Below are 25920 nucleotides of genomic sequence, written 5' to 3' on the forward strand. Positions count from 1 at the left end.
AGTCCAGAAGTACACACAAAAAGATACTTTTATCAACGAGGGTAACTTGTGTATAACCAAGAACACGACCAATAAAATTAGATGATGTTTAATGAAGAACTGCAACAGTTGTATTGCTTAGAACAAACTCAAATTGTGTTGACGGCATTTCGACATCTAATGATAAAATGATGTTTTACAATTTTTAATTGTACAAATACTTTTCTTAAATCATTGGTATTATTAAAGTAAACGACAGCACGGGAATAAGAAATGTAATTATGTTTACCTATCATAGCGTTTTGTCGAAATCTTTTGACTGTGTATTTGACAGCAGTATTTATCATAATGTAGACATCCCTCGATGGAATTATTAAGTTATCAATCACCAATAACTTTACTTCGTCAGATTGAACATCCTAAAAGACAACATGAACGTAAAAGTACAAGAAACATCATTAAATAATCTTAGAGTTTTCCTTCCAGCAATAAATTCCATTTGCGATATTACATTTTAGTGTGATAAATGGAAAAGTTTCACCCGTTTCGCTCATTCTAAATGGGTATTACACAGAGTTCTAAATTTTAGAATGCGGAAGATAGCCAATTTAGATTGCTTTCTGTGCTATCCATTGAGTTATATAATAATTGAGTTATATAATTGAGTTATTATAGAACTCAATGGTGCTATCTAAAGGCTATGTTTGTCTCTCCTGACCTCAATATCTCTGGACACAGTTAGTGTGAGACAGAAAAACCATACTCTTTGACTGTGAAAACATACTCTGCTCATTCAAGTTTCACCCGTTTCGCTCATTCTAAATGGGTATTACACAGAGTTCTAAATTTTAGAATGCGGAAGATAGCCAATTTAGATTGCTTTCTGTGCTATCCATTGAGTTATATAATAATTGAGTTATATAATTGAGTTATTATAGAACTCAATGGTGCTATCTAAGGGCTATGTTTGTCTCTCCTGACCTCAATATCTCTGGACACAGTTAGTGTGAGACAGAAAAACCATACTCTTTGACTGTGAAAACATACTCTGCGTCTGGGAAACTTAGTAGGAAAAATATTTCTCTCTCTCCTAATGTTGTTCTTCCCATTCGCACGATCGAAGGTACAAAAAATTTACGTGGAACTGGATCTCGATATGAAAGGAGGAGAGTGAATGAAAACGAATCCTGGAAGTGTTTGCAAGATAATTTACTAAAGTCGTACATCGAAAATTGTGCCATGTTGCCAGGACAACTCTGCGTAAAATGTTTAGAAGATGGGATACCAGCAAAGAAAGCAGAAATTAGATGTCGTGATTGCAGTCACGGACAGTTCTACTGTTTTGAGTGTGCGGAATCCCTTCATCGAACGAGGAATGTTTTCCATTTGGTTGAAGCATGGAAGGTAAGCTTAATTCTTTCTGGCGGCACAAATGAATCCCTATAAAATTTGCCTGCCAGCAAAACATAAACAAGTTAAATCGTCTATTAGAAGGCAATTCTAGGTGATTATTTCCAAAAGTCAATTCTTCAGATGAAATATTTTGCTTTTACATTTGGAATTTGGCTTGTTAAGTCTAGTATTCATCAAATGCTGGCAATTTTTACAACCATGTCTTAACTCTAAAGTAACTTAATCTGTAGTATTTTGTTAAAACTATCAATCATTTTCAAGAAGGATATGCTGCTATATGCTGTGCATGGTGCCTTATGGAATGTATACATGTTCTGATGCTTAAATAACTACTCTTTAGACTGATTGTGAAATGTTTGTTCCATTACTTTTGGTGGTATATTACGGACAGTCAGCATGCTAACTGCTCTTCAACACAATCACGCTATAATATGTGTGGATGGAAAAGGTACAGTATGGCAGCAATGACAGTATTTTGACATTGACTACATGTAAATGTGTATATGTTGGTCATACTGTTAAGTATTAGCTTCATTTAGGCCAATAATTTCTATGTTAATTATTTGCATATCAAATAATCCAATTTTTAATCTCATACAAAATTTGGGTCGGCAGCATTTAAAAATTGTTGAATTCTGTCAGTGTATTAAGGATGCTGAAAAACTAATTAAACTCCAGCTGTGGCCAGGCTCATCTTCTAAACCCAAAATTGCATTTCACTTTGACTTCATGGATTTTGCTGAAAAATTCTTGCTCAAGAGCCATGTATCCTTGCACAAATTTTGCAGCACTGTTGAAGTTGAATATCCTGAAATGCTACCTAGACTGGTATGTATTTCTCATAAACCTGAATTGTGTACCCATATGATAGTCTACCCATCAAATAGTGGAAATAGATGGGTTGTACTTTGCAAAAATTTTATTGAATCACTGTTATTTACAAACAACATAAATAATGCATATTTGCCTCAAATAAAGGTAAGAGCACATTCAAATTATACATGAAGTTTCCTTTGCTTTTATGACATTGTGTATTCAACCTTATTTTATTTTTGAAACAAATGCACAAGTTTACTAGGTGTTCATTTTATTCTTGTTAAGGTCAAAAACATATATAATGTGTTAAACAATGGATCATTCGATGAATACAGGTATGTTATATGTTATAAAACAAAAGTCTATTTACAGTTATTGTAGACCTAATAGTTAGATTATATGTGTAGAGGAGTACAGTCTAACCTGTTTTAAGTACACACCATTGGACAACAGACTAGTGTCAGCTTATTGAAAGTGTCAGCTTGATTGAGGTTTCATCATTATACTTCCATTATTATTAGCTATATGAGATTAAGTTTTGGATTTTACACAGTATCTGCTTAGTACAGGGTCATTTGATACAAGAGGTTTGACTGTATATATTATATCATTTAAGAATTTGATTTTTTTGTCAGATATTTCAAACACCAAGTCAGATTTAGATCATTAAAGTTCATACAGAAAGACCTGATTGATTATAGAAATTGCCCTCTTTGCCCACAAGTCAGTATTTGATTTCTTTTTTCTACTATTTGCTTTGTGAACTATTTTAAATTATATGTTTTTGTCACATATATTATCAGAACATTTAAAGTTGTTGTGAAATATGAAGTTATACATGTTTACCATAAAATTCGTTTCATTTTATTAAAGAGCTTTGTTTGCTTTAGACTGGTGAGTTAGGTGTGGCCATTCATTCCATGGATGCTTGCTTTGGTCTAACTTCAAAAAGTTGGCAGAGAATAGTTTTGCCGTCCCAAACCATGGCTGCCTTAAGTTTGCTGATCAGGATGAAGTAGATGATTTTGTTGATCATTATAGCAAGTCTAATAACAAAGTAGGAGAGGTAATTATTGCATTATGAAGGACTTTGAAGCCTATTCAAAAGTATTCTGTGAAGGGAGGGAGTGAATAGTTTGAAAACAAACTTTAAAAGCAATGGCAAAGCCAGCATTTTTACTTTTACATTGCAAATATTTTTGTATTCAATCACTGAAAAACAATGAATGGATTTGATTTTCTAAAGAAATTACTAACAATTTTGCTGACAAATTTGCATTGTAAGAGTAAAAGATTGGGCATGCTTCACCCTGAGAAAAGTGGGTCTATGCTTCATGCAGGTCCATGGGCCTTGATACATACGTGAGTAGCTACGTGGATTTAAAATCAAAATTACAAACAGCCAATTTTTTTCTTTTCCTTTAATTTATCATTCTTATGCATGGTCTATGACTTGATTGTGTAAACTGTCATGTTTACTTTTACAGTAATAAAACAATTGTTATATATGCGCTAATCTATAATGTGCTCCACCTTATTTTAGAGTTGTCAGTATTCAGAATTTTGTATTCGCTGTTCCTAATCCAAAGCATTTTAAAAGATGCTGACCAAAGTCCTGGTGTTGATTTAAAAATAATGTATGATATTGGATGTGTATTATCCTCACATTTAAAGGTATTTTAATGTTAGCATGTATGATGTGGGACAAGTTCATTCACCAACTAAACTTTGAATAAATTGGTACCGTTCTAGGCAAACAAGAGGCATGACATTTTGTCAAAAGTGTCAATTTCGTTGCCGATATTTCATTGTTATGGACACAAGGCTTCATGCCAGGTAATGAATAAAGCATTTTCCCTAAGAAATTTATGTATATCAAACCATCAAGCGATCGTAATTGGGGTTTATGGAGCACAATTTCAAAATCTCCAATCATTGTATATAAGAAACAAAATTTAACGAAAATGTCTTGCATGTTACGACAACAAGCAGCCACTAGAATCTTATCCAAACTAGAGCACCCCTCCCTCCAGAAAAGTACATCCCTGGTAATGATGTAGCGATTGAAGAAAGACAATCTTTTCTGCTCTGGTTTCTTCCTTGATTAAAAGCCCCGTAGGTAAAATATTATTTTTAGTGTCTTCAAAAACAGGTCAAATTCAGTCCTAGAAGGCTCGATGGTTTTGGTCTTACAGATGGTGAGGCTATTGAAAGGCTTACCTTCGTGGGTTCTCAGCAATTAATAAGGAGATGTCTGCCAGTAGAAGAGTAGATCTTTTGACAGACGCGCTTCTTCAGTTACCTTGAAGAAATTTTAGCAATGCAGGTGCTTGAATATTGTCATTGCTTTATGTGTAACTATGCGTTGACACAATGAAAATGTTTTATTTGTTTGTTGCGCCTTAATTGTTTTAATTTTTGTATATGATTTGTTTCAGGAAAATCGTTAACGTCGAAGCTTAAAAAATGTCTACAACTTAAAATTAAAACGCAACAAGAAATGAAGGATTTATTTAGCGAACTACCTGGTAAGTAGTTCTGGTAGATTAGAAATTTCTTATGTTTTCTGTGGCCGAAAAGTATTTAAGATTTCTTTTTGCCTAACCAAACTCTCAATTCAATTTGCATCCAAGGAAATACGAATTTATTTTGTTTGTTAGTGACGTACGATCCTGAAATTGTTTGTCAGTGGGAGGCCAGCGAGAAGAAATTATGTCAAGAGTCTACCCAGGTACATAATGTCATTCATGGCAAATAGTTTCAAAATTTTTTCGTTTAAGAATTCTCTAGTTTCGATTCTTCAAAATTTAGAATCCTTTCGATACGAGAAATCCTCGGGATTTGAGGTACTTTATACGATAAATTGAATTTAAGTTATATAGCTTTAATAACTCTCATCTGTCCATCGTAACTTTGCTATACTTCTATGGATTAATTATGTTTTATCCGTGATAGTTGAGCATTAGAGCGTCGCATGTTAACTAAGGGAACCACATAATCCTTGTTTGTTTGCCATGAAACATATGGATGGTTTGCTCGTGATACAAGAGAAACAATAAATGGGAGAGTTAAACCAGAAAGATATAAACTGATAAAAATGCTATAAAACATGTTTAAAGTTGTCTTTATTTATAAATGCAAAGACTAGAAGTCTCTAGTTTTTTTTAAATAACTACAATTCTCATAAATAGAAAGTATATTTTGTAAATTATATGAATGAATAGAAATAAATATAGAAAAGACTGTATTCATACTTATATAGCAAAGCAAATCTTGTGGTCTTTTCAACATTTCAAAAAGGGATGTTGCATGATCATGGTTGCTGTAAGATCAGTATTTACTCTCATTATACAAGAAAATGACCCAACAGCATTCATTTTAAGGAACTTCACAACTTGTGAATAGTTAGATATTGCAAACTGAACTCATAAATATACTTTGATAGTTCCATACGGGTTTCTTAATAAAAACTGTTCCAGTAAGTAAATGACAGTTAAAAACTTGAAAATACAAATGTTTGAATATTGTCAATAATGTATTTATACCTTTTATGAATATAACCCTGTTGTTATTTGAACCTTTGTTAAAAGAAATCTACAATACAACTGTTTTTAATCAGCTTTAGTATAAAAAGAAATACCTAAAATGAAAAGAGAAATTGATTTTCTTCTTTATTGAAATTGAGCTTCAAATTCATTTCCTCTTCTTCTATCTCCTTGCACATTACCTCAAAGACAGGAGAATTTTAGCTTCTAGCAAATAAAAGATAATTAGAAGTCCAAATGCTTCAGTTTCAATATCTATAGTTTGTTTATAACCAAATGAAGATTGTTGTATTTTATTGCAGTACATGTTCAGGTCCAAATGCCTTTCGTTTCAATTTCTTTCGCTCGTTCATAAAAATCTTTTGCTTTTTCGTACTCTCCCATCATACTGTAAACCAAACCCAGATTGTTGTACATTGTCGCAATATTAACATGTTCAGGTCCAAATGTTTTCGTTTGAATTTCTATCGCTCGTTCATAAAAACTTTTTTTTTCGTACTTTCTCATATTTTTGTAAGCCGAACCCAGATTGTTGTACAATTTCGCAATATCAACATGGTCAGGTCCAAATGCTTTAGTTTGAATTTCCATCGCTCGCTCATAAAAATCTTTTGCTTTTTCGTAATCTCCCATGTTATCGTAAACCGAACCCTGATTGTTGTACGTTGTCGCAATATCAACATGGTCAGGTCCAAATGTTTTCGCTTCAATTTCTATCGCTCGTTCATAATAATCTTTTGCTTTTTCGTACTCTCCCATATTTCTGTAAACTAAACCCAGATTGTTGTACGTTGTCGCAATATTAACATGGTCAGGTCCAAATGCTTTCGTTTGAATTTCTATCGCTCGTTCATAATAATCTTTTGCTTTTTCGTACTCTCCCATACAATCGTGAACCGAACCCAGATTGTTGTACGTTGTCGCAACATTAACATGGTCAGTTCCAATTGTTTTGGTTGAATTTCTATCGCTCGTTCATAAAAATCTTTTGCTTTTTCGTACTTGTCACTGAGTTGTTCGTTTCGTTGGGTTCGTTAGGTTTGTAAGTGTTAAGTTTGATAAAGTCAGAGTTATAGTTGTTTTTGTCAAAAACACGTTTCAGATAGTTGTTTTCATTTTGTAGAGCGTCCGGTGAATCACATATGATTTGTGCACGTCTTGTTAATGTTCTGATTGTGGTGGCTTTGTGTGATGTAGGGTTGTAAGATGATTGGTCTAGTAGTCGGTCAGTATGTGTTGGCTTGCGATAAACTGTTGTTCGCAGTTTTTGATTGTCATGTTTTGCCAAACAGTCGAGAAAAGAAAGAGTTCCGTTTTCTTCGACATCTTTGGTAAATTGTATGTGGCTGTTCTGTTTGTTGATGTGAGTATGAAAGCCATTAATGTCGCCTGCATGTAGTGCTGTGATTGTGTCATCTACGTAGCGAAACCAAAAAGGTAGTGCATGTTTGTAAGTCGTGAGCGCCCGTTCCTCTACAGATTGCATTACAATTTCAGCAACTACAACAGAAACGGGCGAGCCCATTGCCGTCCCATGTAATTGTTTGTAGTGTGTTCCTTTGTATTGAAGTAAGTCGAGGTGAGGCAGAGCTCCAGTAACTCCATAATGTCTTCTGTCGGTAATGGCAGTACGTCCGTGGTGTTTGTAATGAGGGTTTTTGTACAAGTAAGTGCCAGATTAACTAGAATACTGGTGAACAGTGATTTCACATGAAAAGACACTAGTATATAGTTGTCCGGTATTTGTATAGTGCTCAATTTTTTAATGAAAGTTTCAGTGGATTGTAGCTTATGTTTTGATTTGTTTGTAAGTGGTTGCAGTATGTTAGTCAAGTACTTTGAAAGTTCGTAAGTAGGCGAACCACAGAATGATACAATTGGTCGCATGGGTATTTGTGGTTTGTGAAGTTTTGGTAGTCCGTATAGTCTGGGTGGTCGTGGTACTGAACATCTGAGTCGATAGTAAATACGTTCATATATAATGTTAGATTTTCTCATAGAAGATCTTGCTGTTAAGTTTGCGTACTAGTGATGGTGTTGGGTCTCGTTTGAGTTGTTCGTACGTTTGTCTGTCGTTAACAAGGGTGTCCATTTTGTTAAAGTAATCATTCCTGTCCATGACCACAGTCACGCGTCCTTTGTCTGCTGGTAAAATGACAAACAAAAAAATGTTAGTAATGATTGCAATGATCATTAGTTGACCATTTATTTTCCATTCCAAATCATCATGCTTTCATGAACAAGTAATTTCCTATACATACAAGTATTACTAATGTACGACCAATTTACTATGAGTTCAATTGAGTTAAACAGTTTTTCTTGTTTGTACCTTGGACGGATTTTCTTGTTTGGGGTATGTTCTCCACTTATATCAGATTTCGCCCTTCTATGAAACATTTTAACCGCCCTATAAATTTTTAGCGAAAGAAATCAGCTGTACGGTACTGATGAAATGAGATTTTCTGCTCAATATTTTAACTTTTTATTCCACCTTTGTTGGCTACACGATTCGACTGCCCCTAAAATCCACACCCTTACCATGTCTTGCGTCGTCCCCTCTAAAATATTTTACATCACTCCTGTAAAAAATAAGAAAATCCGTCCGTGGTTTGTACGATAACGAGGCGCGATGATTATTTGTTTTCAATTGTATCAAAGATAAGGAAACACAAAAAGAGAAGGCGTGGTGTTGACTACAATGCCGAAATACCATTTGAGAGAAAACCAGCTCGGTATGTATAAAAAGTGAAGTTCTCCAGGAGGGTGGTTTGTCATCGAGTATTCATTAGAAGTTTGTTGATGCTGCAGGACTGTACTAACCTGGAAAACGATCTACATCTACAAACATGTAACGGTACTCCCGGGCTCAAACCATTCACTTTAACACGTAGAACTGTTGTTTGAAAAATTTCAATTACATCTGTATGTTGAGCATTTTCTCTTTTTCACTTATATTTTCCCACCAAACCTGTGTAATTTTAATGCCTCTAATTTCAGTAACTAATCGATCTTAGCTCTTCTCGGCATCGTAAGACCGTAAGCTATGGTATGCGTAGCTGGAATTTGTTTCGGCGAGAGGTGTAATTTCATTTGCCGACCGGGGATGTAGAGAACGTAATTGCTTACTTAATCAGTAGAACGTCAAATCAAGATGGTGCCATATTCACTTCTTTAGCGAGTTTGTCTACAAGTGCGAAATTTGAATGTACTGTGTTGCTGGAAAAAAGTGCGAGCGAACAATGGTTTTGTGTAGAATACTTTACTTTTTGATGCAGTCATAACTGTACTTTTGCACCAAATGGACGTACTTCTGACTCTTAACTAGGGCCCCGTACTGCCCTAGCGAGAACACTAATTGAGAGGAGGGTGTATGTTCTTTGAGTTGTGCATGACTGAGTTGTTTTGAAAGTGATTTGGCTTTCAAAAGAAATCGTTTGGGTGCAACTGAATGTATAGATGCTAACGCTCCTCCCACCACCATCCTAACCCTTCCCCGATCCCGATCCCTAATTAATGCTCTAGCTACGACCCTTATCTTAGTCGTAGTCGAAGTTTTTTCCTAAAGCTGTTATCGCTCGGGTAATTACGCGCTTGGTTTCTATAATTTATCATACAAACCTCGCTCTAACACAGCTAGTTTGCAATTTAGCTGTACGTAGCCTCTTGGCGTTCTCTTTTTCTTGTTCTCTTCTCTCTCGCAGTTGTTGTGCGAACATTACATGTTGGCGTGCGATTTTTATTCAGTTCAGTGTTTTCCCTATAGGATTTTACGATACCTCCGATGAGAACGTGACGCCCATCCAACTTGAATTCAAGAAACTACGACAGGACCGAAGGTCGAGAGTTCTTACAACCGTCTCCGACACTCTCCGAGGTTTGCATAAGCCGGGAAAATTCCTAACATTTAATGCGCGGCAACTTTTATGTAAATTTACGAACGGCATGAACGTCTTTCTTTATTTCATCGTGTTTTTGTTTTACTCCAGGTTAAATAATCCTGACCATATCAAAAAGCGCAGTAAACTTGTTATTCCAAAACCGCAGGTTTCGGATGCCAAACTCGAAGAGGTAAATGGACACGTAATTCACGACGTTATTCCAAAGCCATCATCAGAGATTATACATAATATAAATCCTAATTTACTCTTAAATCCTTAATCCTGATTTAGGATTTAATTAACGACGATTCATTGTGTTTTATTGCAACTACCTTTTTTTACAATATATTGTTCATGTGACTTGTTCATGTGACTTCTTATAAGCCCTCAAGATGGGTTTTGCCAGCGAGAGCGCACGTGCAAGCGTCGAAGACGAAAGCACCGCATCCGACGCTTTACTATCTGAGTACTCTGTTACCCCTGGCAACCTCAATCAACTAAGGACACCACGTACACCTGCTTCGCAGGACACTGTTTTGCAGGTACATGGACGAACTGTAATTCATATTCAGCCTTTTGCCAGTCTTTATAAATGTCTTCTGTTGAGGCACGGATCCATTTTCTTTTAATTGTAGTTTTTTTTTATTGGAAAACTTCTTCGGCATTGCTTCCGTACGTGTATCTTTATCATCGAAAAACGCTTTGGGAAAAAATACGGGTGTAGGAAAAAAAAGTAGACGATATTGAAATTTTTAGCGAACTATGAATTTAGCCATGCATCTCGTAGATTTGTGCCAGTATTTGTACTTTTGCATCCTGAGCATCATTAGTTCAATCTGACTCGAAAAACAATCCGAGAATGTTCAACCTCAAACAAAGAAAGAGCGGTTTGCAAAAACCGTATTTTGAAGGGCCTGTGCATCGTGGACCATGAATTCAACCGAACATTCCATAAATTTGTGCCAGTATGTGTACTTTAACATCCGCTTTTAAATCTAACACCAAAAACAAACCGAAAATCAACCTCGAAAAGCACCTTTATAATCTTATGTCAATACTATAGTCGAATCGAAGGGGCTGTTGCCTCTTTCACCACAGCTTTTAGAAACTTGGCAGCCACAGCTACCATTTTTTAGTTATCATGGGACTGCTACACGAAGCCCGGATAACGTTATCCATTGGATAGCAAATTTTGTAAACAGTTAAAATACTTCTCAAAAAGGAAAAATATAAGGTTCGAACTGAGCAATAACTGAAATAAAATATTGTCGTAACTAAAATATAAACACTTTTTTACAACTTTAAAAAATTTTCTATCCAATGGATAACGCTATTCAAGCTTCGTGCTACAGCCCCCTGAACTATATTGCGTTTTTTGTCTGGAGTGTTGTACACGAATGTTTTTGAATAGTCTACATTCATTTGATCGTAGTCAATGTTCGTGATTTACACGACGTTTTGACCTCTCTTCTCCTACTTTCAGGTGATGTTTCTGCCATCTCAAGAGAGATACACGAGAGCCGCCCTTGCCAGCAAGAAAGATAGATTGGAATCGTTAGAGAAGCGACTTGAGGTAGATTTATCGATCACTTGGAAGCTAATTTATCTTTTAGCGAAATAACGTCGAGGAGTTTCGTCAACAATGTAAACTGCTGTTGCCAAGTGCGCATTTAATTTGATTTGAAATGTGATCTTGAATCGGAGAGATTTATACCTTTGTTAATCGGATTCGATTGTATCTTTGGATATACCATTACTGGTCAGCGGTTCACTAGTTTTTATTTAATGCAAAATTGGCGTCCGAACAAAGGGTGCGGCCTATGTGGTCGACTTCTGTTGTTTGAAAATTCATTTTATACAGAAAGGAAGTTGATTCTGTCGCATAAATCAATTTGAATCGCTTTTTCAACGTTGAAAACCGTATAGTATCTACTGTATTTAGTATCTACTGTATATGAATAAACAGCAAGAAGGCGTCTAGGATTGAGAAAAAATTGAAAGTGTTGCTGGGTGGCTATCAGGTACGTTGTTTGGCTTTCTGATATACCTTTGAAATTGCGTTGTATATATAGGACGTAAAGGATTTGATGTTGGATGTCATATCTTCATTGTTTTTTGTGTAATTTGTCCATTAATCATCATACAATTAACCCTTTGGACACATCGTTTTGTCCGTTTAACCTATTGATAACTTCATCATATCCAATTATCCATTAATGATTTCATTTCATCCAATTAACCTATCGATAATTTCATTATCCAGATTACCATTAATCACGTCTTTTTATACAATTAGCCCGCTGATCATTTCATTTAATTCAATTAACCACTGACAACTTTATTATATTCAATTAACAGTTAATCATTTCGGGCATTTCACTCAATGATCTCCATATTTATTATCTAATTGACCTGTTTTTCTGAATGATTAATCTGCTAAAAATCCGCTTCGTGTGCGTCTTTTCAGTCTCGGGCTGTTTGCTTCATAAAACAACTTTCTGACGCGAATGACCAAGTTGAACAGGCTTACGTCGAGAAACGAACGTTTGAGGAATTGCGAAATCAGGAAACTAAGGCTATACCAAAACGACTCAACGTAAGTTTTCGTTAAATTTACGTTTTCTTGATATGCCGTAGTCTTGCTATTGAAGCGCCTGTTGTTGAAGCTTGGTGTTGTATACTCCTGTCTAGTGTCTTCATCAGAAGTGATTTCATGTAAAACTTGAGTCCTTACATACTCCTGTCTAGTGCCTTTATCAGGAGCGATCTGTTGTAAAACTTGGTTCTTATATATTTTGTCTGTTGTTGTATTTTAACACTTGTATAGCCGTATTCATGTGTACGTTGCACCATTTGCTCAACATTAGCGCACAGTGGACATTCAATTACACGCTTTGCTAGAATATTCATTAACTGGAACGTGCATTCAATAAAATCAAAGAAAGGAACATTAAGATAAAGCATACATTCAAATAATCTTAAACTAACTCTTTCTCAACAGAAATAATCATTCGCAGATCGTCTGTCCCAACTGTAACACCGCACTTCTCTGTCATATAAAGTGTTGTTTATGTTTATTTGAATGTCTGCTTTATCTTAATGTTCCTTTCTTTGATTTTATTGAATGCACGTTCCAGTTAATGAATATAGAAAATTTATTCACAAACACTGTATTGAAAATTTATTCACAAACACTGTACTTTCTTCTTTTATATTCGTTTTCCAAATGTAGGCATGAAAACCTAAAGACCTTGAAAGGAGATGCTTACAAATTAGAGAGTTTCGTCGATGAGATTGCCGAGAAAGATGCTGTCATGTCGTGTGACGGCTCAAATGCTCGTGGTATTGGTCAAACTACCACGATATACTCTGAAACCGTCAAGATTATCTTTGAAGCCATGAAAAGGTAGTTTTCACGTGTAGGGCTGTTCTGCCGTTGTATGTTTATGGACAAGTGTTTACACACATTTCAATGGTTATATTTGAGGTTAATATCTTTATCATGCGAAATCATCACCATTTCCATGGCAATGCCCCGGGGCAAAGATTTAGAACCCATGGGGTGACGCAAGGACGCCATCTTGAAAGTTGGCAAAAAGCAAAAATCCATGTAAAAAATAAGTTAAAGAAGGTTGAAAAACCCACTCCTATCAAACATTTTAAAAACCAAACCTAGACTATAAACTTTACAACTGTATATCAACTCAGGAAAAGCAGATATTAATCCTAAATGCCTTCAGTTTTACCACCTTTCAAGATGGCGGCTTGCCTCACTCATAACCACTTCGTAACTTTTAGCATTTTGGAGGAGTCAGATATGTAGTATATTGGGCTCTAGGTCATTGATCCGGGAGCTGACACTTTTTGCCTCTGCTAGCCATTTCTTTAACTTGTAGGGATAATTATAATTAGTCTGTTATACAGCTGGCTATATGTATTTTATCCAACATACATCCATGTTACAACTTACGAGTAAAAATGAAAAAGCAATCCTTTGCAGTGACAAAAATGGCCATTTTATCTGGTATTCAAAGCTCACTAACGAAGAAAGCTTAGCGTCTATAAACATTCCCTGCTGCTAGCCATGCTCAAAACCTTATAAGGTATTGCTTCGTGTGATTAGCTCAACCCGATAGTCCAGTCATCGTGCAAGTTCGGTCATGCTAAATAAATAATCATCGTTCATTTGTTAAGAAATGTATAGGGTTAAAATTCTGTGAACGGCAAAATATTTTAAAACCAATAACCAATAATTAACTTACTAACTTTTACATCTTTGTGTTATGTTTATGCGTTTGAGTGTGATTGACATCAATGTAATAAAGTCGAGTTGGTTTTAAAACTCTACTTGATCAATTTTTGAAGAAGAGCTGCGGTTTGTTGTTTTAGTTCATCATTTATCTTAGGACTTTTTATGGACCTATGCTTTTTGAAAGAATATGCAACGCTTTGTTCTGTTAACTTCGCTTTGAGCTTTGTCCTGTAGTTTAGAAACAAAACTTTCAGTATTTTTTTCATTTCGACACAGACACTCCGTGAAACGTTTCGTTGCTGTTACAAGTTGGTGCGGTAAGAAAACTCCTCAGAATCCCTGGTTTTTCGAATGGATTATCCGTCCTCTGTACATTGGCGGTGCTAAGTGACTCTGAAGATGACTACCGGTAAGGTTGTCGAAACGTCAGTCAACAACAAAATCCTAGTTCTCAGGACTATACCAACCTGGACGATCTACATTTACAAACATGTAACGATATTCCCGGGTATAAACCACTTACTTTATAAGTTGGTTTGTCAAACAGGACCTCGCAACATGGACTTAACCCTCAAACGCTCTCTCAACTGACTTTGTAGAACATTTTCTATGTCAGAACAGATTTTTCTAATACTTATAGTGCTTTTCCGTAATATCATTTGTTTTTTGATTATCAGAGTGAACACGATAGATATATCATTACCTATATCAATGATAGATCAGTGTGACACATGGCAGATAAATCTTTACCAAGTGAGATTCCCTTATCTACTCAGAAACTAACCACAGCAATTTCTTCTAGTCAACCATTCTTTTCTATTAGCTATGATGCATAAACTTGAGTTACTTGAATAATCACTTTTTTCTTGTTTTATTGAATAGAAATCATAGTTTTTGCTTCATTTTTTAATTATTTACAATGTTAGTCTTGTTAGGGTTAGGGTTACAATGTTAGTCAACGGTCTACTCAAAATGAAAACGTTCTACACAAAATGAAAACGGTCTACTAAAAATGAAAACGATCTACACAAAAAAATTTATAACCTCTATCTGGAGAACACAAAATATGTTGCGATGTAAACAGTTATTGCTTACCCTTTTTTTGTAAAGCTTTTTTGCAAGCTAAGATGATCGCAACAACAATGATTCCGAAAACAAAAGCAAATGCAGTTGCCGATATAAAAACAGTTGTAGTTAACCAGGATTCGGTTGACGACCCTGTTATGTCATTGGCTGGTTTTGTTGAACCTGTAAAATTGAACAATATGCATTGAACAATATGCACTATCATACGATATCCAAAAGGTTTTTGTTGTAGAAGATCGAGTTTCACACAAAATTAGTAAGGCTCTAAAATCTATTACTGTGCAAAAATAAAACGGGCAGAAACAAACTAGAATAAAACAGGCAAGAAAATTTTAATTTCAAGATAACATCACACATTTTCCTTACCCGTTTTCTCAACGATTTTCCCTGATGGCCAAGATGATGGTGTGATCTTCGTATTTTCTGGAGTGATCTTTTCATTTTTTGGTCCGCTTATAACACCAGATAGCTTTGTTGCCAAGGTTATTTTAGATGACGATGAAGGCTGACGAAAGGTCAGCAAAGAAAGCGTTGGTTTTTCGGTTGAAGCAACTGGACAAGAAGAAATATCACAATCCTTGTCCAACGTAAGACCTGAGAAATAAAAATATTTGAAGCAAACGTGTGAAATTTTTTTTGCGCCTCAACTTTCTATGCAATTTATGGACAAGGATTGAAAACGTTATAATACGAAACGAAATAACAAGGTAGTCATACCTTTTTTCTCAAAGTTCATTCCATAAACTGACTTTTTATCTCTTGTAACGTAAACAGCAAACAATATGGAACATTTTGCTTTCTTGCTTGATAAACTAGAAAATGTACCATCACCATTGTCTATATAAGATATAAAAAGCATGTATCTATCGATGTTTTACCATTGAATATCGTTTAAAGATGACAATTTTCTGTAGCTATAAAGCTTGTCCTTATATTGAAAGCCTGGGGAAAATAAAATTGCATGATTTCCACTGAAAGCGTAAAAATATGACTAAAAGAAAGTAGTATAAAGATATAACATAAAAATAAATTTATTTCACAAATTAAAGTGATCATCGAGTGACTTCTTCATTATTTTAAAAGTATTCATTACCCCTCAATGTTTTTTCATAGTGCAACTATAGCAGATTCGACAAAAATGATCTCATTAATATTTACTCTTCATTAAAAAAAAATCACGATATTAGATCATATTAGATCAATGCATTCTAGTAATACAATGAAGATATGATGTATTTTTTTCATGTACACCAAAAACAACCTAGCATGCAAATATTGTTCACACTTTTTTGTGTAGTCAACAGTCCAGTTCAGGTTTTAGCACATGAACTACGCTTACCGGATTTCCACTTGCAAAAAGCATTCGCGCGAATCGAATCGTCTTCCATCGATTTTCTTTTTGAAGTTGAACTAATCACGATGCAAATATAGATAAAAAACATTTTGCAGGCCAACTTTACGAGAGAAAAATGCATAAGCCTAATGCATGACCTGTTGACAAAACCTATCCGAAATAGGGCTATAGGGCACGCAAACATGCGTTCACATAGGCCTTCTTTCACAACACTCGCGCGCTCATTAATAAGCAAATGAAACGTGTCTTACTAACGTACTACGGAACTTAATCTCACGAAAATGAGACACTATCATTTATATGCATTGGTGGCCTAAACCGCATTACAACAATGTTACGATTACTTCGAACTTGGAAGTGCAACAGAAAGAACGCGCGCTATTTGGTTTCGTTTCATTTCATACATAAATTTCTTTGTGTAAAGAATGTTCGACCAGACGGTTTATGTTAAAAATAACCACGGCAGGAAATTACTGCTCAAACACGTTTCTTCTAGACGTTCGTCATCGTGATTAAAATTCCTTTTGGTTGATGCATATTTCTATGTTATCATCAACTGTTTTTGTCATTCACGATGAGAGGATTAATTGGATACCGACATATACCGTTTTGTGAAATTACCAACACAGCACAAGTTAAGTTTGAATCTATGTAGGTCGGCGGATGAAATGCTTCGTACATATTACTGGATGTTTACCGTTCTCGTCCGCCACAGATTCATAAATTTATTTTCCAATTATCGCGTTGAAACAAGGCAAGTTCTAGCTCAATTTGTAAACTACCGAGCTCCTTTTCCAAATCACCGTTGCTTCGCTGTAAACTGCTGGCTTCGTCGATCTTCTTTTGTCGAAAAGACTTGGCATATTCTCGATTCTTCAAAGTCCGCCTACGATGCTTAATCTGCTGGACAATCCGCGGCTGCAGATGTCGCACTCGCCTGTTCAGTTCCTTAGTATCCAGAGCTATCAAATCCTCATCATTGATATACTCTTCTGTGTTCACTGGTGAAACGCAAGGTACTTCGGCTTCGGGACTTGAAATTGGACTAGTGTCGACAAGTGGATATGAAGAACTTGACGTACTGGACCTTACTCGATTCCTTCCACGTTGCTTAACTTGTTGAACACTTCCAGCGTGATGTTTGTTGACATTGCTGTAGGAATGTAAATCTTCAATATTTTCAGTCGTTACTATCTAAACAATCAAATGAAACATTGACAACCATAGGATCAACTCTAACCTTGATGCCAAAACAAATTATAAAAAGGTAGCTTGAACTGGAATTCTTTGCTACAGAGAACACATTGTGTATATCACAATTATGTTTTGCTCCTTTTAATCATGTGAAATAAAACTTTGAAATAAAAAATGTTAACAAAAGGTGTCTCTGGAAAGCATGAAAATGACCAGGCACATAGTAAGTTAGTAACCCAGGGGTCAGCTGTAAAAAGTCAACATACCTGGACAGGCTGGACTGTAATAGAACTAGAATTAGAACTGTTTTGGCTTGGGATGTCATCAGCCGTTGATGCCTGCTGATTGAGAAAAATACTTAAAATCTGAATCAACGAAATATCTTTGCTCGTGCTCAATGCTCATCTGTTAAATTTGTTTCAAATCAACAAAGACAAACTACTGTTGGATTGATATAAACTAAATGCGAAATAACTCTCTCATTTATCTCTGCTTAAAGGACATTGGCAACGAAAATTTTTCTTTCATACGTTTATCATAGATAGCTATGGAATACTTAATTTCGTGTTTTCGTGTCTCTTTTGAATTTTGCTGTTGAGAAAATTTGACATAAATTTGAATCCTTATCCGCCATTTTGAAAAAAGGCATGCTAAATTATGCCAGAATACATTACTGACGTCATTAGCTGGTATCCACTGAATGACACAATATAAAATAATAGTATTATATAATATATAGCACATTTGTTCCCTGGAATTTTAAAACAAAAACAACAGTCGGCGGTTGTTAAGATTAACAAAAGTTGTGTAGTTTATCACGCTTATATACTTTTCCAATATTTAGTCGTTATAAGACGTAGAAACGTTTATTTTAGCAGATCTTACAACTAGGTTTTGCCGACATACCAAGTGTAAGCCCAGACAACAACAAGCGCGTTTTATACTCTGCACATTTCGTGCAATAGAAATATTTCATTTTCCCATATTACAAACCTGTGACCAACAAATGAGTTATACGTTTAATTTATTATTTGTATACATAAGAGTCTGAAAGATTATGTAGTTTTATATAGGTGATAAGCTCTAAGCCGCTATGTTTTGTTCTTGACTGTAGAGTTTCGTTTATCCGTAATGTTTTACGTGCGTGTTTGCGTGCACAATGTACAAAACACTTTTCGATTAACTTTATAACTTATGAATGAATACAAGTTTTGGGTGGATCACTCATGCATTTTGCTTTTGCGCAGTTCGTGACAATCCTTCGATAATGATATGGCATCGCAATTGCAGATCATAACAAAGAACATCAAAGAGCGTCTGTCTAAGACTAAATTTACGGTCTTTCGTGATAACATGCGTATTTAAAATGTGTATAAAGTCCGTCTGGTGACACGAAGCGTTTTCGTATGCTAGCATAAACACAAGCAGGAAATGGTCTTCGATGTTTCTTCCCCAAAATTTGAAAAATCCACCTAGAACATCTTTGATAGGCAACTAATCGATACAGCTTTTGTATTCTCTCTAGATCCTCATCACACAGGGGCCAGTTTTCTTCAAGATGCCGACACGTCTATCTTTAACACACTTTCTGAGAGCATATTGTCCCTAAATTCTTGGTGTGCTGTCAAGAAATTTACTCCTTGAGTTTCTGTTTGGCCTAGCAAAGCCTCATACTCATCGTATTCAAGCGCTTTTTCGTGGCAACAAAACACTCGATTGCCTTTTTTGACAAAGTAGAATGTCCACACTTACACCAACTAAGAGTTTGAAGGCGCTAAGCATTTGCTTTCTCAAATTCAGCATGTATTTCATCCTCCGACGAGGACAAGTCGCTCTGCTCACTCTCCTGTTCGGAACCGCTTTCTTCACTAGTTTCGGCCTTCACTTCAGGTTCATATTGATAGGACAGAACCTCACCCGGTTGATTTTCGTGTATGTCATCCATTACAGCAAAAAAAAAACCGTAAAATACGCTTTAAATGTGTTGTAACGCAGTCAATCACAAAGTATATTGTATTGTTGTTTTGAGCAGAGCCCTCTATGTTGTTTTGAGCAGAGCCCTCTATAGTATATATATATATATAAAGTATATTATACTATAGGGCTCTGGTTTTTTAACTCACCAGCCAATGACGTCACTACCGCTCGAGATAATTTTTTCAAAATTTTATCCAAGATGGCACAATTTGTAAAACTTTTGCTGCAAATTTCTCAGCAACAAAATATTTTTGAGAAAAAATTTTTCTATTTTAGTTGTTAGACATCACAAAGTTCATGTTCTCCAACGTTGTTTCCCCTGTCTCCGTTTCTTCTGAAGCCATTTTTCTCGTTACTATTTCTTGAGTTCTTTAGTATCCCGTCGGAGGTGCCACTATGTCGAGAATTTGCCTCCGCTTTTAGATCGTAGTCCTCGAAAACTCACAGATATACGTTTATTTAACTAAATATATTGTACTCATGCAACCCCAAGTTGCCGTTTTGAATACAGTCACTGTGCACGTACGTTTGCTCTTATTCTAATCACAGTACAGATACTAAAGAATAATCGTAATGGTACATCACTATCTAAGTACATGATTTAGAGGAATACAATCACTATCTATCCACTTCTAAGTCCCTCCTAATAAATGTAAATCTTTATGTGTTGAAGAGATATACGTAAGGCACACACTGACACCATAGAATAGAGCTATGCTGACACACAAACACAGTTATTTCTTCACATCATTTCCGGAATCATTTCGCTATAGCAAGTATCTAACGAAACATTACCTCGTTTACTTACGGTTTATTTTTTTTCGTTTGGCTCGGCTCGCAAACTAAAAAAAGAAACACGCTGTCTTCATCAAAAAAGTTCTTGGGGAACTACTACATTCTTAGAAGTGTAACAAGCTACAAAAACAAACATAAAGCGCATAGTGACTTAAATCGACACCTTAGGATACACACTGGGGAGAAACCTTATCAATGTGAAAATTAATTTTAACTGAACCATTGCTCTCTTCAGACAACAGACGAGGAGATGTCGAAGGTATTGTTATTCCAGAAGAAATTAACGAAGCCCCTCTAAAGGCAACCCCAAAACCAGGGAGAAACAGTACTTCAAATAAAGAAACGTTGCTTAAAAAAATGGGAACAGAAGAATCAATTCATGACAACGACAACGAAGTAGCAACAAAACCTGAAATAAATAAAGAGAATGTTCAAAACGCAATTGAAATTGTTGAAAATCACCATGATATTACTGAGAAAAAGCCTGCAGGTTTATCTAGGAACGAGGAAGACAAATGTGAACCAAAAATTGTCCTAGAATGCCAAGAGATGAAAAGCATGAGAAACAGTAAGAATTCTGATGATGTCTCAAGTCCAATAGTCCAAACTGAAAATGTGCAGAACCAGAAGGAGTGAATGATGAGGACGACAAAGTTCGACATCATGATTCTCAATTGAAAGCAATTGATAATGTGACAGAAGAAAGTAATAATGTTGAAAGAGAAAGAAATAATGGATAATGAGAAGAAACAAAGTGAAACTGTGACTGTAAAGGAAATTCAATTAGATGATACCAAGAACAGTGACACATCATCAGAAACATCTTCTACTGACAAACCAAGAAAACCAGACAGGTATTTATAACAATTGTTTTTAATAACAGTACAGTATTTTACACAATGAAATGTTTAATATCCAAGTTTGAGCAGGGCTTCCAAGAGAAGAAATCGTTCTTTGAATTCAACGGGACTTGCCAATGCTGCTAAAAGGAAAAGGCAGACAAGATCGTCTGCAGGAAGTGAGAGAAGCCGTCGTTCAAGATCAAGATCAAATATTCCAGAGTTGAAACCCCAGGAACTCACTGTACCTGTAACACCACAATGCCTGAAGTAAGAAGAAGAAAAAAATCGACTCACACATATTGCTAGGGAGTAATAACAGATAGGATTGAGTTACATTTTACATAATCTTTTGTTAAGGCGTCAGAAAACCAACAAGCCTACAATGATCAAACTGAAAACAACCGAAGAACTTGAGATGGAATGCATTGCTAAGCTTCGCAAGCAAACCAAGAACCACATCAAAGCAAATGAGAACATGATGAAAAAAGCATTTTCATGTACCTCGGTTAAGCCAGTAAAAACAAATTGCATTAGTCTAACACAACCACAGGAGTTTAATTTTCAAACTGAAAGAAGGATAAAGCAAAATCCAGAAATATCAAACCAATCATCAGACACAGTTAGTGAAGATGTTGAAAAGGGATTTTGGAACAGTTTAAGACAACATCCACCTTCACCGGTAAACCTAAAATCTAACTTTTGTAAAGAAATACCAATAAAAAATTCACCTTGTGACATACTGAAGAATAATCGGTTAATAGATGTAGATCATTCAGTTTGGTTGAGTCCTGAGGACTGTTGGTGTTGACATTGACTGTGAAGATGACTAATTCTAAGGTTTTCAGAACTGTCAGTTAACATCAACACCAACAATCTTTCTCAGAACTTTACCCATGTGGATGATCTTGCACATCAAGAAAGACATGTAACTGATGGGTTACATCTGTTGATGTACTGTTGATGTACTAATCACAAAAAATTCAAACAAAATGGACAACCCCAATTGAAGGATTATTATTGTTCGTTTTTTGCCTATTTGAACCTTCTCCATAGTCGTTTATCTAGGTAAATCAATAAGAAAAAATCTAATGCATTAGAATTGTCTCTACTACTGATGACGTGTACAAACTGTCGCATCTGTTGCGCAACTCATCCTTTCTTTCGATTCCTGTAGACATGGAAAAATCGTAATGTAACAATACCAAAGCCTTTCAATCTGAGTAATGGTGGACAAAAGAAACGCAAACATGCGACAATGGAGAAAGACGCCGGTGTAGAGAGTGATTCATACGTTCCCGTAGCTCTTCAAGTTTACAAGTTTCAAACTTCAACGCCTCCAAGATTTCATACTAAGGCAGCAAACGATAAAAACATGCCCTGTGCAAACAACCCAGAAGACAGTAATGACAATACGGTTGTAACGAAGACAAAATCGCTTACCGTCCCGAAGACACCGAATCTGAGCACCAAGACGCGTTCACGTCCCGTTGGTTGTGACGTGTTGAGTTGGCAAGAACAAGAAGAGAAAGACTTGAGAAAAACGACGATTTTTTTGAGAGCAAACATGTTTCGACATTATCAGAATGCCATCTTCAGTGCAGAATGGTTAGTAGTGTTAAGTAATATGATACGTAATATGATATGAATAAATTAATTACAATGAGTATTAAGTATTAAGAACTTATAACATAAGTTCTAAAAATAAGTATTAAGAACTTATAACAAAAAATATTATTATAAAGTAAATATAGTGTTGTTATAAGCTTCAACAATTCCAGGCTTATGTGACCAGCAAGATACTCGTACATAAACTACTATTAAAACGACGACCGGTATACAGATAAATCTTTATTTCAATGCAATGCGTCAAACGTACGGTTCTAAACGACAGAGTATAGATATTAACATAACCGACAAGGAGGCCTAAAGCCGTAATCATCGTTACCTCGTAATTTGGCCACTAAATATAAACATCCATGTACAAAAAATACACCACTATACATGAATTGTGCTCAATCTCAAAAAGACCCCAAGAACCATGCTTTTATACGGGTCCCTTCTTGTTTTTCATAATAATTAGCATAATAATTAGCATAATAATTAGCATAACCTAAGCTCTATGCATCTCGATCCTACATACCAGCCCCGAACGACCTACTATACGTCGTTCAATAATTCAAAAAGGATCGAGAGCTACAATACAAATGTTTTCAATGTTAACTTGCGCAAGTTTTAAACAATGTGTCCACCAATCTTGTCGAATAACCAAACATAAACCAATAGATACCGTCGTTTAACGTAAACAAAATAATAATAACAGTTAAGTGACAACAACAATAACGTTCGTTTTCTGAAGAATTTCTCGCTTTACTTCGCAGTCTCCAATAGGCACAACTTCCTGACATCTCGACGATAACGACTTTGATTCGCCGTGCGGATCTCTACTTGCCGAACATGTCCGTTGCTATCGGGAAATGTTTCTTCAACTATCGCTAGAGGCCATTCACCTCTGGGAGTATCTTCCATCACCATCAAAACGACATCACCTTTGATTAAGTTTCGTTTTGGGTGTAGCCATTTCTGTCGTTCTTGCAAACTTGGCAGGTATTCTTTAACCACCTTGCCCAAAATTGGTCAGCTAACTTCTGCGCTCGTTTCCATATTTCTCGGGGGTTATTTGCCGTAGGTGAAGAACTTGCACTTGTGCTTATGTTTCGATAACGCAGGAGTAGAGTGTTTGGTGTAAGAGTTGATAAATCTCGAGGGTCATCACACTGCCGTACAAGAGGCCGATCATTCACTATTTTCTCGACTTCGCACATTACTGTAAGGAGTGTTTCATCATCAACAACTCGGTCTCCTATTATAACACGCATTTGCTTCCTGATTGTTCTGATCATGCGCTCCCAAACTCCCCCGCTATGGCTTGCTTTCGGAGCAGAGAAATGCCATTGAATTCCCTTTCTCTTAGACGATCTAATATTCTAGCTTGATTCCAATTTTGCAACATTTGCTTAACTTCAGATTCCGCTCCTCTAAAATTCGTCCCGTTGTCACTGAACAACTCATTCGGCGGTCCGCGTCGACTGACGAACCTACATACGGCTTGAATGAAGGAATCTGTCGATAGGTCATGTGCAATCTCAATGTGTATGGCCCTTATGGCTAAGCAAGTGAATACACAGCCATATCGTTTTCAGTTCCTCTTTATATTTGACTTTAAGAGGTCCAAAATAATCGACTCCCACAGATGAAAACGGGTACTCACCAGATTTCACACGAGCTTTGGCAGTGGGGCCATTATCTGCTTCCCTGGAGACTGGTTTCGGCGACGACACGGAACACAATTATTGACTATACTCTTCACAGTGCTAGGTCCCTTTATTATCCAGAAGCGTTGCCGTATTGCTGCTAGAGTTTGACTGGTTCCAGCGTGACCTTCCTTTGCATGGTAATACCGGACAATGAGCTTTGTAACGTGATGACTGGAATCAAGAATTGCGGGATGTTTAGATTCTTCCGGCAGCGATGATTTATCCAAACGTCCACCAACTCTCACAATTCCTCCGGCGATGACTGGACATAGTTTGGCGTATCTCTCTCTCATAGTTTTCTCGTTGATAGATGAACTTCGTTGGGTAAGTTTAATTATTTCCTGGGTTGCCGATTCAATCTCTTTTACCTTTAGAGGACCACGTTGTACTTCTAATCCTGGACCGTTTGGATAACGGCTTAAGATGTACTGTTTGAATCTTAGCAGCCATGCAACCGACTTCTGCAATCTGTACCATTCGGATGTTCGATGGATAAGTTGTATTAGCGAATCAGGGGGTGCATCCTTTGAGTTGATGACGGCACCAACTCTTGCTTTAGGTTTCTTTACTTCCACATCTGTGTCTTCTACGTCTGGTATGTCATCTAGCTGCGTTGGCCATAATTTGGGATCTTTCCAAAGGAAATCGGGTCCGTTCAACCAAAACTGCAAGTCCCGTTGGTCTTGGCCTGTTGCGCGACCAAGACTTATACCTCTTGATGCAAGGTCGGCTGGGTTGAGCTTGGTTGGCACATGTCTCCATTGATTCGGGTAGAAGCATCGTGAATAACTTGTAATCGATTCGCTACAAAGGTTTGAAACCTTTTGTTCTCGCTCTTAATGTAACGCAGCACTATCATTGAATCGCTCCAGAAAACAATTTGACTTATTGACAGATCCAACTCATCACAAATTTGTTTATTCAGCTTCACGGCCAATGTTGCAGCGGTTAGTTCCAATCTGGGTACCGTGACTGTTTTAAGAGGTGCAACTCTTGATTTGCCCATAACTAAGGTACAATGAATCCTTGGGTATCTTCCAGCCGAAGGTACGTTGCTACCCCATATCCTTCAGTCGATGCGTCAGCAAAATAGTGGAGTTCCGCATTCCTTGTCTTGTTAAATTCGTGCGGTTTATAGCATCGAGGTATTTCTAATTTCACAAGGGAATGGAATTCGTTTTGCCAATCATGCCATATTTCGCTTGTCTCGATTGGGAGATCTTCGTCCCAGCCGTGATTTACTCGACACAGGTTTTGCATTATGCGTTTGGCTGGTAAAACGACAGGAGCGACTAGACCAAGGGATCGTAGACCGAAGCTATGAACGATAGAATCCCTCTTCTTGACTCTGCTTTCAATTTGCTTCCCGGAATCCCAACGTGTCCCTTTCCGTATTCCACTGAACGCCCAATGCTTTCTCCATCGGCAACTTCTCCAACTGAAGGCTGACGCATGGCGCTCTTTCTTTGTTAGGT

At 36.4% G+C, this 25920-nt stretch overlaps 4 protein-coding genes and 2 long non-coding RNA genes across 6 annotated transcripts; 2 read left to right on the forward strand and 4 right to left on the reverse strand.

Annotated features, from left to right (window-relative positions):
* Window positions 1–24: 24 nt before the first annotated feature.
* On the reverse strand, window positions 25–599 carry LOC124454021. Its single transcript, XR_006951300.1, has 3 exons — window positions 491–599; window positions 269–398; window positions 25–156 (listed from the first exon to the last, which is right to left on the reverse strand). It is a non-coding gene; the product is annotated as an uncharacterized LOC124454021 (long non-coding RNA).
* A 2575-nt stretch (window positions 600–3174) lies between these two features.
* On the forward strand, window positions 3175–5047 carry LOC124454005. Its single transcript, XR_006951294.1, has 7 exons — window positions 3175–3274; window positions 3752–3882; window positions 3961–4044; window positions 4361–4534; window positions 4647–4736; window positions 4869–4939; window positions 5020–5047. It is a non-coding gene; the product is annotated as an uncharacterized LOC124454005 (long non-coding RNA).
* A 9726-nt stretch (window positions 5048–14773) lies between these two features.
* LOC124454003 lies at window positions 14774–16574 on the reverse strand. The gene is made up of 5 exons (XM_047004817.1): window positions 16309–16574; window positions 15687–15806; window positions 15336–15563; window positions 14979–15131; window positions 14774–14886 (listed from the first exon to the last, which is right to left on the reverse strand). Exons 1-5 carry the CDS (start codon window positions 16505–16507, stop codon window positions 14867–14869), a joined length of 720 nt encoding a protein of 239 aa, XP_046860773.1. The 5' UTR covers window positions 16508–16574; the 3' UTR covers window positions 14774–14866.
* A 466-nt stretch (window positions 16575–17040) lies between these two features.
* LOC124453975 (transcription factor Maf-like) lies at window positions 17041–19462 on the reverse strand. Its single transcript, XM_047004792.1, has 4 exons — window positions 19360–19462; window positions 19155–19237; window positions 17784–17855; window positions 17041–17517 (listed from the first exon to the last, which is right to left on the reverse strand). Exons 1-4 carry the CDS (start codon window positions 19460–19462, stop codon window positions 17041–17043), a joined length of 735 nt encoding a protein of 244 aa, XP_046860748.1.
* Window positions 19463–21000: 1538 nt separating this feature from the next.
* LOC124453976 (targeting protein for Xklp2-like) lies at window positions 21001–24241 on the forward strand. Its single transcript, XM_047004793.1, has 5 exons — window positions 21001–21143; window positions 21210–21398; window positions 21489–21810; window positions 22306–22621; window positions 24156–24241. Exons 1-5 carry the CDS (start codon window positions 21001–21003, stop codon window positions 24239–24241), a joined length of 1056 nt encoding a protein of 351 aa, XP_046860749.1.
* Window positions 24242–24405: 164 nt separating this feature from the next.
* On the reverse strand, window positions 24406–25451 carry LOC124453977. The gene is made up of 2 exons (XM_047004794.1): window positions 25158–25451; window positions 24406–25053 (listed from the first exon to the last, which is right to left on the reverse strand). The coding sequence occupies exons 1-2, from the start codon at window positions 25449–25451 to the stop codon at window positions 24406–24408; spliced, it is 942 nt and encodes a 313-aa protein (XP_046860750.1).
* Window positions 25452–25920: the final 469 nt, after the last annotated feature.

Source organism: Xenia sp. Carnegie-2017, unplaced genomic scaffold (assembly GCF_021976095.1).
Source record: "Xenia sp. Carnegie-2017 unplaced genomic scaffold, XeniaSp_v1 HiC_scaffold_29, whole genome shotgun sequence".
Classification (NCBI taxonomy): domain Eukaryota; kingdom Metazoa; phylum Cnidaria; class Anthozoa; order Malacalcyonacea; family Xeniidae; genus Xenia; species Xenia sp. Carnegie-2017.

What these genes read in the sequence shown, in the direction of transcription:
- LOC124454003 (XM_047004817.1), bottom strand. Translation starts at nt 16,507, where the DNA reads ATGTTTGCGTGCCCTATAGCCCTATTTCGGATAGGTTTTGTCAACAGG. An exon ending in AATGAACTTTGAGAAAAAAG is followed by an intron (nt 15,564 to 15,686) that starts GTATGACTACCT and finishes TTTATTTCTCAG; the next exon opens with GTCTTACGTTGGACAAGGAT. An exon ending in AAAAGCTTTACAAAAAAAGG is followed by an intron (nt 14,887 to 14,978) that starts GTAAGCAATAAC and finishes CATTTTTAGTAG; the next exon opens with ACCGTTTTCATTTTGTGTAG.
- LOC124453975 (XM_047004792.1), bottom strand. Translation starts at nt 19,462, where the DNA reads ATGGATGACATACACGAAAATCAACCGGGTGAGGTTCTGTCCTATCAA. An exon ending in AAGCGGTTCCGAACAGGAGA is followed by an intron (nt 19,238 to 19,359) that starts GTGAGCAGAGCG and finishes TTGTCAAAAAAG; the next exon opens with GCAATCGAGTGTTTTGTTGC. An exon ending in GCCAAACAGAAACTCAAGGA is followed by an intron (nt 17,856 to 19,154) that starts GTAAATTTCTTG and finishes CTCAATCAGCAG; the next exon opens with GCATCAACGGCTGATGACAT.
- LOC124453976 (XM_047004793.1), top strand. Translation starts at nt 21,001, where the DNA reads ATGTTGAAAGAGAAAGAAATAATGGATAATGAGAAGAAACAAAGTGAA. An exon ending in AAACCAAGAAAACCAGACAG is followed by an intron (nt 21,144 to 21,209) that starts GTATTTATAACA and finishes TTAATATCCAAG; the next exon opens with TTTGAGCAGGGCTTCCAAGA. An exon ending in GTAACACCACAATGCCTGAA is followed by an intron (nt 21,399 to 21,488) that starts GTAAGAAGAAGA and finishes TCTTTTGTTAAG; the next exon opens with GCGTCAGAAAACCAACAAGC.
- LOC124453977 (XM_047004794.1), bottom strand. Translation starts at nt 25,451, where the DNA reads ATGGGCAAATCAAGAGTTGCACCTCTTAAAACAGTCACGGTACCCAGA. An exon ending in AGCCGACCTTGCATCAAGAG is followed by an intron (nt 25,054 to 25,157) that starts GTATAAGTCTTG and finishes TGGCCAACGCAG; the next exon opens with CTAGATGACATACCAGACGT.